General features: G+C 45.3%; 2 protein-coding genes across 2 annotated transcripts in view; both read right to left on the bottom strand.

The window, feature by feature from the left end:
• The window catches only part of LOC113427353 (uncharacterized), a 256,359-nt gene that overhangs the window by 164,652 nt on the left and 78,264 nt on the right, over positions 1–13,443 (bottom strand).
• LOC148131805 (uncharacterized) lies at positions 2,288–10,956 on the bottom strand. The gene is made up of 2 exons (XM_087958850.1): positions 10,492–10,956; positions 2,288–3,618 (listed from the first exon to the last, which is right to left on the bottom strand). Exons 1-2 carry the CDS (start codon positions 10,658–10,660, stop codon positions 2,288–2,290), a joined length of 1,500 nt encoding a protein of 499 aa, XP_087814976.1. The 5' UTR covers positions 10,661–10,956.

Genomic DNA, 13,443 nt, shown 5'->3' on the forward strand with positions numbered 1-13,443 from the left:
CAGAATTAGAATTAGAATTCCAGCATAATATAGACATATATAACCATTGGTTGAAAGTATAACATAAATTTTAAGATAAAATTTGGAATATCTCATATAAAATGATGGAAGTTTAGTCATGGATGATTAATAACTGATAAATATATAAGTATATGTTAGTTTGACAATGTGAAAATTGATATAAACTGTGAGTAATGACTACACAAGGATAGCACAAAAGATTTGTAACCAACTGACACACTGTATGTTGCTGCAATGGGCCAATTCCATTGTGTGCCAAGCCTCACGTGAGCAACCTCAATAGTTCCAGTACATGCCAGGTCTCACGTAGGCTGAAAGCAGGTACCAGGAACAAGGCCATTAAACACGTCACAAGGGCAGTTAACTGAAATGCAGTTTGGTTTGCTAGTTTAAATTTACCATGGCATTGTGATTGGAAGATGCGATGCATCCACTAACATTCCTACGCATGTAACATAATGATTGGATGGAGCTCACCTCTTTTGTATGTTCTTAATAAAAAGAGTTCCCCTAACTCTGATCGGGGCAGCTCACCCAAGATAGAACTTGCGTTGGTGTCTTTCTTGATGCATTCGACCACCCAGTGAGAAGCCTTCCATATGCGGAGCAAAGCCGCAGTATGTATATAAAATGGAAGATGGTTTTATGTTTTTATGTTTTGTATGTGTATGTTTGTTTTTAAAAAATAAAAATTCTTTAAAAAAAAAAAAGAATTAGAATTCCAGCAGATGTCAGAGTAGTTGAAATCATCTCAATTATTATGAAGTGCCTCTTATAAACTTTGGTTACCTGACACCAAAAGTCCTTGCTCATATATTCCACCTCCCAGATGGTCTATTGAGAATTATGATCCGTTCCATTTCTTTGATTTTACTTTTGACCACTCTTTAACAGAATTCATGCTTCGATCAGTGAACCTGTGCACAGGCATATTCCTTCAATGTACAGTGTAAGACTCCCTTTTGGTGACATTATTTCCTAAGTTGCTGTCTTCCAAAGCTACATGCCAATCATAGTTGTCATTCCCCCAAGTTTTAGTGATGCCAGTGACAAACGTATTTGCTCTTCTGCATTAGAATATTAAGCTCACTCTACTTGTTTCCCATACAGATAGTCCTCAACGTATAAACATTTGTTTAGCAGTGGTTTAAAGTTATAAGGACACTGAAAAAAATTGATTTACAACACTGGTCCTCATATTTAGATTCATCAGCATCCCCCTAATCTCATAATAAAGCTTTGGGCACTTGACAACCAGCAAGTATTCATGACAGCTAGACCAGTGGTGGCTAACCTTCTTGAGCTCCTGTGCCAAAAATTGTGCGCGCGCTTGCACGCTCGCGCTCACGTGCCAGCACCCAAGAAGGCAATGCACCCTCCCCTATGCCCCCTATGCATGTGCACGCAATCCCTACCCACCCACTCCCCACCGCCCCCTTGCCTGCACTGCACCTCACAGCTGATTTTCAGCCACTTTGCGGCCTTTTTCGGCCTCCCAGAGGTTTGAGGAAGGCTTGTGCAGGCTTTTCAGGCCAAAAACTAGGCCCGTTTCATCACTTCCAGTATTTCTGGAAAAACAGGAAGTGACAAAATGGGCCTAGTTTTCGCCCTGAAAAGCCTGCAGACGCCTTCCTCAAACCTCTGGGAGGCCAAAAAAGGCCTCAAACTGGCCGAAAATCAGTTGTGCATGCGCAATGAGGTAAGTTTGCCTGCAGCTCGCGTGCCGGCACAAATGGCTCTGCGTGCCACCTGTGGCATGTGTGCCATAGGTTCGCCATCATGGAGCTAGACTATCCTGGGGTCATCATTTCGCCAGCTTCCGACAAGCAAAGTCATGGGGGAAGCCGGATTTTAAAAACACATTTCATTTAATAACTGCAGTGACTTGCTTAACAACCATGGCAAAAAAAATTGTAAAATTGGGCACATTTAACAACTGCCTTATTCTTATTCTTATCCCGACTGTGGTCATAAATTGAGGATTACTTGAATTCTGTATGTTGGTGTCAAAACATCTGAGACTGTGAACATCATAAAGCATAAACTAAATCACTATGGTTTTTTTTGGGGGGGGGGGTGCAACAATGTTGACACATTAACATGGCAAAAGCCCATTGAAAGCCAATTCATCTAATATAAACTGCCTACCCCTATTGTTAGAAATCTTCTCCCAGCAAATTCATTCTCACTTTTGGTGTAGGTTTTAGGTTTTGGCAAAAAAATAAGGCAGCCAGGATTCATGGCTCAGTTAAAAAAATTTTTTAGTTCATACCAAGAAGACAATGTATGTATAAAAAGAACCAGGTACGTCTAGTCTAGGGAGTCCCACTAGAGTGGATATTTGCATGGGAAGTAAGCTGCCCCTGAAACCCCTCCCACACTCCATGCATTTATAAGGCTTCTCCCCTGTGTGGATCATTTTGTGGTAAGTAAGCTGATAACTCCAGAGGAAGTTCTTTCCACACTGCATGCATTTGTACGGTTTTTCTCCCGCATGGAGTCTTTTATGGTAATCAAGCTGAATGTTCCTCCTGAAGGTCCTCCCACATTCTATGCATTTATAAGGTTTTTCTCCTGTGTGGATAGTTTTATGGGAAGCGAGCTGATAGCTCCAGAAGAAGTTCTTCCCACACTCCATACATTTGTACGGTTTTTCTCCCGAGTGGAGTCTTTTATGAGAAGCAAGTTGGCTGTTCATCCTGAAGGTCCTCCCACATTCTGTGCATTTATAAGGTTTTTCTCCTGTGTGGACCCTCCTGTGGGAGATCAGTTCACTGCTTCCCCTGAAACCCCTCCCACACTCCATGCATTTATAAGACCTCTCCCCGGTGTGGATCCTTCTGTGGGAAGTCAGTTCGCTGCTCCTCCTGAAGCTTTTCCCACACTCCGGGCATTTATAGGGTTTCTCTCCTGTGTGGATCATTTTGTGGTAAGTAAGCTGATAGCTCCAGAGGAAGTTCTTTCCACACTCCATGCATTTGTATGGTTTTTCTCCCGCATGGAGTTTTTTATGGTAAGCAAGCTGAATATTCCTCCTAAAGCTCCTCCCACACTCAGAACACTTATAAAGTTTTTCCCCCATGTGGATCCTTTTATGGCAAGTCAGGTCATTGCTCCAACTGAAACTCTTCCCACACTCCAGGCACTTATAGGGTTTCTCCCCTGTGTGGATCCTCCTGTGGGAAGTAACCTGGCTGCTGCTCCTGAAGTTCTTCCCACACTCTCTGCATTTGTAGGGTTTCTCCCCCATGTTGATTCTATCACGTAACGAAAGAATGAACGTCCAGCTGTAACTTTTTTCATCTTCCCTGTTTTGATGATCTTCTTCTTTAGTGTGGGTTCGATCATGTTCATTTAAATCTGATTTTTCTCTGCATGTTTTCACACTTTTCCCAAAACGCCTTGTCCTTTTTCCTTTGGAAAGGTGCAGGGCTGCTCTGTCTTGAATTTCATCACACTGAAGAGCAGAAAACTTTCTGCTTCCGTCCTCTGACTGGTTTTTCTCGTGATTTTTTAGTTCGATTTGGTCTTTTCCTTCTTTGCGTCTGAGAGCTTTTAGTATTTGCCTACAGCACACATTCTCTTGCCCAACAGTATCTTCAGAGAGAAAGAAAAAAGTATGTGTTTAAAACTCACAGAAGGGTGAAAAAATCACCAAGAACATGTTAACTTCTTCTTCTTTTTTCTTCTTTTTCTTCAGCGTTTGTCTCGCACTCTGGCGAGGTCCGCTAATGTCCTTGAGTATTGCTTCCACGCCTCTCTGTCTGCCACGTATGTCGGGTCTGCCTTCGCGATCTCTAGGTCGGCCTTGATCGTGTCCATCCAGCGTTGCTTAGGTCTACCACGCGGTCTCGCTCCTCCGACAGTCACCTTCATCGCAGATTTGATGATGGATTCTTCCTTAGCGCGACTCACATGGCCGAACCATCGTAGCCGGGACTGCCTCATGACCGTGGGGATGGGCACAACGTTGAACCGTCTACGCACTTCTTCATTCCTGACGCGATCGAGTAGGGTGAGGCCTACCGACCATCGGAGCATTCGCATCTCCATTGTCTGGAGTCTGCTTTCGACTTCTTTGGTCGTCGGCCAGCACTCTGCGCCGTATATGGCCACGGGGCGCACCACAGATTTATAGATTTTCGCCTTCAGACGCATCGGCATCTTCTTGTCACAGAGGACGCCCGTGACGGACTTCCATTTGCCCCACGCTGCGTTGATCCTGGCTGCCACCTCAGTTTGTAGTAGGCCTTCTTCCCCAAGAGTAGTTCCTAGGTACTTGAAGGTGGAGGCGCGCGGTAGCTCCTGCCCGTTCACGTGGATGGAGCCTGTCGTTTCGTTGTCAGTGGTCAGGTATTCGGACTTCTTTAGGTTCAGCCGGAGCCCGAACTGCTCGAGGCGGTCGTGCCACTGTTGGACTAGGTGCTCGAGTTCAGCCTTGCACGGGTTGGCCAGGAACACATCATCGGCGTAGAGCAGCGTCCATGGGGCGGGCGTGTACAGGTCGTGTGTAATTGTATCCATCACCAGAATGAACAGCAGTGGTGAGAGAGCAGAGCCCTGGTGTACGCCGACGGTGATATTAAACTCCTCTGATATCCCAGCTGCCGCTTTTACACGGCTTTTGTGACATCTGTATAGGAGTTGGACCCATTGTACGAGCAGCTCGGGCACGCCATGATCTCGCAGTGCGTACCAGATGAGATCGTGCGTATGGTGGATTGACACTTGAAATGAGACTCAGGGAACAACTGTCTCTGAAAAAATGCCAACCCTGAGAGCACTCAGGTAGCAGTATTTATTGAGAAAAAACACAAGCAAAAATACAGTATGCATATTCAGAAAACAATGACCTCAACAGGAGATTACTTCACCAGCATGAGAACACACAATCTTGGAAAGTCCCAGATGTTACCTTGCTAGGATGAGATCATACAGCCACAGAAAGTCTCATGGGAAAGTTTGGAAAGTCCCATGAGAAAGCACAACTGTGTACCTTGAACTTTCACCCATTTTCCTATTCCTTCTAAACTGGCAGAATCAAAACAGAATGAGGCACTCTGAGCAAAGATACACCTACCCCCACCAAGAATGCCCACATCTCCCTAGACTTACTGCTAGTTATACAAAGGCCTTACAGAAAATGATAAAATGATTAATAAAATATATTACCACATTCCCTCCTTTTTTATTTATTCAAAGATAGGGGGTGTTTTAGTGGCATAGTACACAGTTCCCTCATGACCTGATCCCACACGCCGGAAGACTGAGGTACACATTTGTAATAGATTAGGAATACATTGAATAAAACAACATAATAAGATACATATAGCAATAATAATAACAACCCCTTGCAATAAGGAGCGAAACCATGATCCATCAGGAAGCCAGGACCACAGACTGTCCCAGAATGATGCATTAAACCCATCGGCTCCAGATTGATGCTGAGCAATACGATCTTCCATGTCCTGAACAGTCTTTGTAATGTTTGGCTCATAATTATGTATAAAAACACAACAATGCGAATGAATTAAAGCACAAACTCCTCCTTGAGCAGCTAACATAATATCTAAAGCATATCGATTTTGCAAAGTAACTTTACGAATTTCAGACATTTCTACATTAATCATCTTAATATTCTTTATAGTATCATTAAACATAGCAACAGTAAAATTATTTAAAATATGAATATCCCTATAGTTCATAGCAATTCCCAAAGGCGGGATAAGACCTCGAGAAATTTGTGTCCATAGATTACCTCCCCTGGTTAGACCTGATTCCAGCTCACGCTTGTTGCGGATTCTGCCTTCCGGCAACTGATCCAGTTTATAAATTACAGGTATTACATACCCCAATGTGCATATCCCAGACCAATTCCCGGGAACCTCCCGATACCCATACTCCCCACATAGGAACCACACATCATTCCCCATAGCCCAAGGCTCCCCGGCTACCTCAGAACCATTCTTCATCTTCTCAAGATATTGACACATATAGCACTGAGGAGAATTGAACTGAGGGAGACAGGTATAGTTCTGCACACTGCTATTATAACAGATGGTTGGCATTTGAAAAGTGACATTACACCTGGACCAATTCCCTAGGAAAGTTCCTCCAGAGTCATTTCGGGTGAAGCATACATACGCCCTTCCCTTTAAGGACACCTTGACCTTAGCCGTCACATTCCGATTATAATGTGTGCATTTTTTCTTTTTGAACATCTGGAATTGCTCTGTTGTAGCACAAGACAACTGTTTTCTCCAGGTTGCATTCTTTATTAAATCTTTTTCCTCAAAAGGCACTCCATGCAATGTTAGTCCTTCTCCCACTCTCCCAGGAAGGTGCATACACAACCAACAATTGGTGATGTTCAAGTTTTTGGCAGTTGTGCGCAAATCTTTAATGTAATTATTATCGGTCCACAAATCATCGCCCAAATCTCCGGCACGCTGAACATGCTGTCGCTGCTCTCTCCGCACCCGAGCAGCCCAGGACAGATTAGGCAGAATCAACAGGATCAGGAACCACAGATGCGCCATCCTGCTGTTCCGAAACTTCCTTCACAGGTGCCTGCGAATGATCAGGTCGAACACACCGACCAGGAACCCAACGAATTTGACCAAGATATTCAACTGCTGCATAACCACGTCCCCATGTTATCAGCTCAGCAGGAACCCATGCTGGATCCGGAAGAAACCGCACCAACACCCGAGGTCTCACCGCATCTGTAGAAGGAGAAGAAAAATGCCTGCTGGCCGCGCTCGCAGGGGGGTTACCAGACAAATTTAAAAAATTTAAAGTATACAAAGCTAGATTTAATTGATCTTGAATCGCCGGAAGCCCCAGGAGCTTCCCTCCTTTTTTATTTAATTTAGTCAACATGGTCTTGAGCGTGGCATTTGAGCAACAAAACACACATTCACACGCTGCTCCAAACATCCTTGTAACAGCAAAAGCAATCTTAAAATATCAGGTGATATTCCAGGAGACAAATAAGAACCTGCTACAAAGGGTAACAAATTATACACATACAATGAATCCACTATTAAATTAAAATCCTGATTGTGAAAATTTTGAAAAGCCAAAACTACAGCAGCAAGTTCTGCCTGCTGGGCAGACTTCTGCTCTGAAGTCACTTTTGTATGCCAAATTCCAGATTTATCTTTCCAAACACAAGCACCAAAAAACTTTCCCTCCATCAGTAAAAACTGTAGGAGCATCTGATATGCCCAATGGTATCCTTTCTTACATTTTGGGCACACTGATTTAGGACGAACACCCTGTCCCATTGATCTCTTATTCTGCTGACTTTGACCTCCTCCAGGAGCCCGACATTGCGCTTTAAAATGTCCAGGCTTCCCACAATTGAAACAATTCCCTTTTGAGCATGTCCTGTTTGCAAAGCCAGAGCTAAAGTTTCCATGTTAAAAGACTGACTCCCAACCTTCCTACATGCATTAATCAAATCCGCGATTTCTCGCTCTCCACTTGCTACCAGTGGATTTAAAATCTTTTTGCAATCTGTGTTAGCTTGTTCTACTGCTAACTTAAAAAGCAACTCTTTCTGGGCGAATTGATTATCAATTTGTCTTTCAATAGCCAATTTCAGTCTGCTAATGAAATTTTCATAGGGTTCATTGTTCCCTTGTTTGATGTTAGTAAAGGTCTTCTCACCACCTTCGCCGTCAGGGAGAGACCCTATGGCTTGAAAAATTATTTGTGGGAGAAGAATGAACCCTTCCTCAGGCATACCATCTCTCTGTTGTTCCACTGTTGTAAAATTACCAGCTCCGTAAAGCTGATCTGGGGTAACATTTGCTGTTCCCCTCTGGACTGCCAGCTGTCTCCATTTCTGATCTAACACCAAATATTGAGCTGGAGTTAAAATCATATTCAACAGAGCTTTCCAGTCAGCCGGAATCATTTTATTTCCATAACCAACTGCTTCTAACAATGCCTGAGTATATGGCGTTCTAACACCATATTCTTTTGCTGCTTGCTTAACTTCCCTCAAAATTCTGAGCTGTAAAGGCTTCCACTCCCGCCATGGATTTAATGCAGCATCCATGACAATTTCCACTGGATTAAGTTGAACTTCTACTCCAAACTCCACCAAATCATCTCCTGATAATTCCCCTCTATTCTTTGCTTCTTGAATAGCTGCAGTAACTGCATCCACCTGAACCCTTAAAGGTAAACTCTTATCCTCTGACAAAGTATTTCTAGCGCCGGACAGTCCCCCAGATTTATCTGGAGGTGCCGTCGGTGGCAACAAACGTACCGCATGGTAAAGCGGCAAACCTTCTTCGGGGGTGCTAGGAGCGGTTGTTCATAAGTAGCTAACGCATCCATAATCACCCTCCAGGTTAACAAAATTGAAGAAGGGGCACGAGGTTCCTCGTGCAAAAATTTCCCTATCTTTTCCAGGACTCTACTTTAATACTACCTCCTCCGGATATGACTTAATATTTTTCCAAACATACTGTAGTAAGTCCTCAATTTCTTTCTTTCCTACAGCACAACCCCTACTGCCAATTCCAAACCCAAAACTATTCCCAATGATCCTCTCAATTCCCTGATGTGCTCTTTCTGAGCCTTCGAGAGATCTCCCCCATACTCACGAAAGAATCTATCTTCGTCCAGCGAAGAAGATGAGGGCCAGTCGACGTCCGCGACGATGAGTATAGGATGCGGGAAACGTATAGCCTTCCAAGCTATCACGTCGGGTCACCATTTATGGTGGATTGACACTTGAAATGAGACTCAGGGAACAACTGTCTCTGAAAATGCCAACCCTGAGAGCACTCAGGTAGCAGTATTTATTGAGAAAAACACAAGCAAAAATACAGTATGCATATTCAGAAAACAATGACCTCAACAGGAGATTACTTCACCAGCATGAGAACACACAATCTTGGAAAGTCCCAGATGTTACCTTGCTAGGATGAGATCATACAGCCACAGAAAGTCTCATGGGAAAGTTTGGAAAGTCCCATGAGAAAGCACAACTGTGTACCTTGAACTTTCACCCATTTTCCTATTCCTTCTAAACTGGCAGAATCAAAACAGAATGAGGCACTCTGAGCAAAGATACACCTACCCCCACCAAGAATGCCCACATCTCCCTAGACTTACTGCTAGTTATACAAAGGCCTTACAGAAAATGATAAAATGATTAATAAAATATATTACCACAGTGCGGACTCGGTCGAAGGCCTTTTCCAAGTCCAAGAAGGCGGTGTGGAGCGGGATTTTCTTCTCTGTGAGCCTCCATCAGCATCCGCACACCGAAGATGGCGTCGGTGGTGCCGCAGTTCTTGATGAATCCGGCCTGATTGACGCTGATGTCGACGATGTCCCGAATGCGCTTATCGAGGACGCGTTCGAAGATCTTCATAGTGTGTGACAGTAACCTGACCGGTCTGTAGTTGGAGCAGTCCGCTGGGCTGCCCTTTCCCTTCCAGATCGGAACAGTGGTGCTGCGGTACCAGTCGTGTGGCACTTTTCCCGTGGAGACGATGTTGTTGAACAGCTCACACAGCCACAGCCAAGAACATGTTAACATGATTGAGAATTCCAATCCTGCAAATCCCAAAAACCTTGGTAATATTTTTATAGGCTATTCTGACCTACATAAAACAATCTGAATTAAAGCTTATCAAATTTAGAGACTTGTTGCAGGTTCCTATCAATTTTATTGGTATAAATTTGCATGGGATGGAAATTTATATTTCATGGGTAGTAGAAACAGTTTTAAAAACCATTTATCTACAATTCTGCACGTTGGTTTAGTATATTTGCCTCTTGCTATCGATGAATTTCTCTTTATTCTGCACTAGATATCTTTCCCCACACATTCTCTTCTTACCAATAAGTTCTTGTTTTAGATGGAAAACAATCTGAAGTCCTGTATGTTTCCAGGACAAACAAAGCACTGCTCACTATGTGGTGTCAAAGTATGTGGTGTTTTACTTTCATTACAAAAAAACACTTTCCCAGGAAAGATAAAACTCTCAGCTCAGCCATAAAACACCAAGGCCAAGTAATGTTTTTATCAGTCAAGAAAAGATCCTGAGAAGCAAGTAGAGCTCTGCACGGCAGAAGATAGTAACCCCCTAGGAAAAAAGTATCTCTTTGATCTATTAAAAAACTATGTCTGTATAGTCCAGCCCCATAACCTCAGTTACGCCTGACTTCACTAGGCTGTGTCCAGTTTGCTCTGTCCAATCCCAAGGATCAGTTTTAATTAGTCAACAAAGGGAGGCTGTAGCCCCTCCCCTTTATAGGCCCATCTCTGCCTCCAGCACTGTCCCTCAACCAGTCTGTGCTTCAGTGAAAGGGGTCTTAGAACCAGCAGAGGAGAATTTTTGTAGAGTCTATCTTCTCCTTCTCTCAGATATAAGGTGTGGTTGAGTTTAGGCCAGAGAGCTGGTTCCACAAAATGCCTTTTGTACCTGCCTGTGCCCTTACCCAGGAAGGCCACATTCCTCAGGTTCTCCCTCATGACTTCCCCATGGAGGGCTTTTTGGCGGGGATCCAGCTGAGTCCACTCTTCCTTGGAGAAACATACAGCCACCTCCTCAAAGGATACAAGACCCTGGAAAATGAAGGGGAAAAACAACTTTTCTTCATTAGTCATCCAGGAAGGCTTTGCATCTCATACCCTTTGTTCAACAAATTCCCCAAGCAAAGATTGGGCATGGATAGTAGTCTAAGAAAAAAGAATATATGTAGCTCAGTGCTGAGCCGAGCCGTTTGCTAGCAGTCATTTCATTACCTGGCTAGACAACATTATCAACACAAGTGAGTGAGGTTTTCTCTCTGTTTTTATACAGTACCTTGCCTGGCCAGTGTTGGATGGTGGAGGGGGATGGTTTCCTCTTGAGAGCTCCTGAATTACAGTATTGTTTTCTGATTGTTTGTCTGGTATGATTTATTAACCCAAATTATAAATATTTACTATTAAAGGGACTCTGGACAGTTTACAGATAAGAAACTATGCAATCCATACATAAAAGACAAGATCAAAGAATCTTCTTCGGATTTCGGAATTGGGAGGACCCCGGAAAGCGGAAGGACCAATGGGAATCCTCCCTTCTGCAGCGTCATCGGTCTCCGGGCAGAGCCTCCCAAGAGAAGATCGTTCCGAGCACAGAGAGAGAAGCTGAGAAAGGGGGATCTTTTCAATCTTGGAGGGCTGCGGCTCCAGGGGGGGGGTCATGTCAACCCTGGAGGGAAGTGTGGACTTCCTTTTGCCCTCCCCTCAATACGGCGTGGAGTGGGTCTGCGGTGGATGAGACAAGGGGAGGCGCAGCCCCACAGCCCACGAGGACTTGAGGGTAGATTGGGGAGTCCTCGGAGGCCTTCACACACACACACACACACACATGATGGGAGTGTCCCTCCCCCAATCACGTGGGGTCACTACCCTCCCTGCCCCCCCCCTCTGAAACTTCTGCCTTTGGCTTCCTTCCTGGCAAAGGGGCTGCTGGAGGCCGGTTGCACCCCCAGCGCTGTGGGGTTTTCTGACCCCCGCAAATAGTAGGTCGGTTTTTGGTTCAAGAAGGGCAGTTGTTGATCTGAACTGGGGTGGGGAGTAAGAGGGAGCCCTCCCTCCCTGTCTTGTCTCCAAAGTTCCAGAAGGCAGGAGGAGAAAGAAGGCAAGGAAACTGACCAAGGACAGATTCATTTTCTGACCATAAGAGTTTGGGGACCTGAACTGACATCTAGCCCACCCCTCCCTGCCCACAGAGGAAAGTCTACTTGAGGATGGTGAAAAGAGCAAAGAAAGGGGAGGGTCCCCGCAGGGCCTGCCTTGACCTCCCGCCCTTGAGCTGCAGCCCCCAAAGACTGAAGGGTTGCCCCTCAGAGTTTCACTGTCCGCGCTGAACTCTCCTTCCTCCTTCGGGTGAAGTCACAAAAGACTCTGCCCGGAGACTGTTGACGCTGCAGCAGCGAGAATTCCCATTGGTGCGTCAGTTCGTTCTGGCCCCGCCCAGATCAAAAGTCCGACAAAAAACCCTCCACGCATTCCTCCTTTCACACACACACACACGTACGTGTGTTCATTAAATATGAAGATTGTGCAGTAGGAAGAGCTGGCACACTAGATGATAAGGGAGGAGGGGCAGCCCCGCAGCCAGTGAGAAGTTGGGGCTCACCCACAGACATCCCCCCCCATCCAAAGGGAAGCTCCGGAAAACCCTCAGCTAAACCAGGGAGAGCCCCCACTTCCCTTCAGGGGAGAAAAAGATGCGTCAGGAACATCCTGAAAGATGCGTCAGGAACATCTTGAGGTAAATCTCAAACAGCCCAGAGAAGAAAAAGGCGGGAAAAAGGGAAACGCCCCCTTTCCACCCTCAGCAACCAATCAGAACACAGAACCCCTCAGGCGGGAGCCCGCCCCTCACTCAGCCACAACAGGGAGTTTGGAGCCTTTGTGCGGTTTCTTTCTCCACCCATTAAATGGGATATTTTTCACATATAAAGCGTTCAGAAGAAAAAGACCCAAAATGACTTTGCTTTTGTCCATTAGATTCAATTATCAGGCTGAAATGGTTTTTTTAAAAAAAATCTTGCACTGTCTTCCCCCCCCTTTTTTCTCTTGTACTTCAGACTTTCTTTTCCACTCTTTCTCCTTCCCTTAATTTCCTATTTCTATTTTTCTTTGTGTTTTGTATAATAAACAAATAGATTAAGATCTCGAGACTCTGGAAAAAGTGCAGAGAAGAGGAACAAAGGTGGAGGCTAAAAGATATTTTAAAAAACGGTTGCTGACAGGAAAAGAAAGATAAGGGGAGATATCGTGGCATCTTCCAATATCTCACATATCCACAAAGAAGACTTCTCTCTTCTCTCCTCTCAGTAAATATAGAAGGGGACCTAATGAAAGAGGCGGAGGTGGAGTTGCACTTTATCGGTGAGAAATAATCAAACCGCTCCAGAGATGGCACAGAAGAAAGACGAAATCCTCCTTCGAGGCATTTGGGTTCATATAAAAGGGGGTAAGAAGCACAGACGCCAAAGCCTTTGTCTGACAGGGAGCCACGCAAAGGGGCCTTTCCTCCTACTCCCAAGCCCATCATCCCCGCCCTCTCCCCCCTCCCATGCGCTCCTCTTTCCCGCCCTTTCTACCATCCTGGCCCTTTGTCCTAAATTCACTAGGGGGCGCACTCCGCCAAGTGAAGGGAACTCCAGGCGCTTCTCCATTGGACCACTGGAGGGCGAACGTCACGGCTGCCTTCCCAGAGGCGGCTGCAAAGGAAGTGACATCACTGAGCCTTGCCGCTCTAGGACGCCGCACTCGCTCTCCTCAACCCCTAGGGCGGTACAGTGCGTGGAGAGCCTGCGGGGGGACATCCAGACGTGCCCCTGTGATCCCCAGCCGCTCTCTCTATGTGGAGGAGCGGGAAGGGTGGGCTG

This window comes from Notechis scutatus, chromosome 2 (assembly GCF_049901735.1).
Source record: "Notechis scutatus isolate UNSWTSFEM ecotype Mainland chromosome 2, rNotScu1.2, whole genome shotgun sequence".
Lineage (NCBI taxonomy): Eukaryota > Metazoa > Chordata > Lepidosauria > Squamata > Elapidae > Notechis > Notechis scutatus.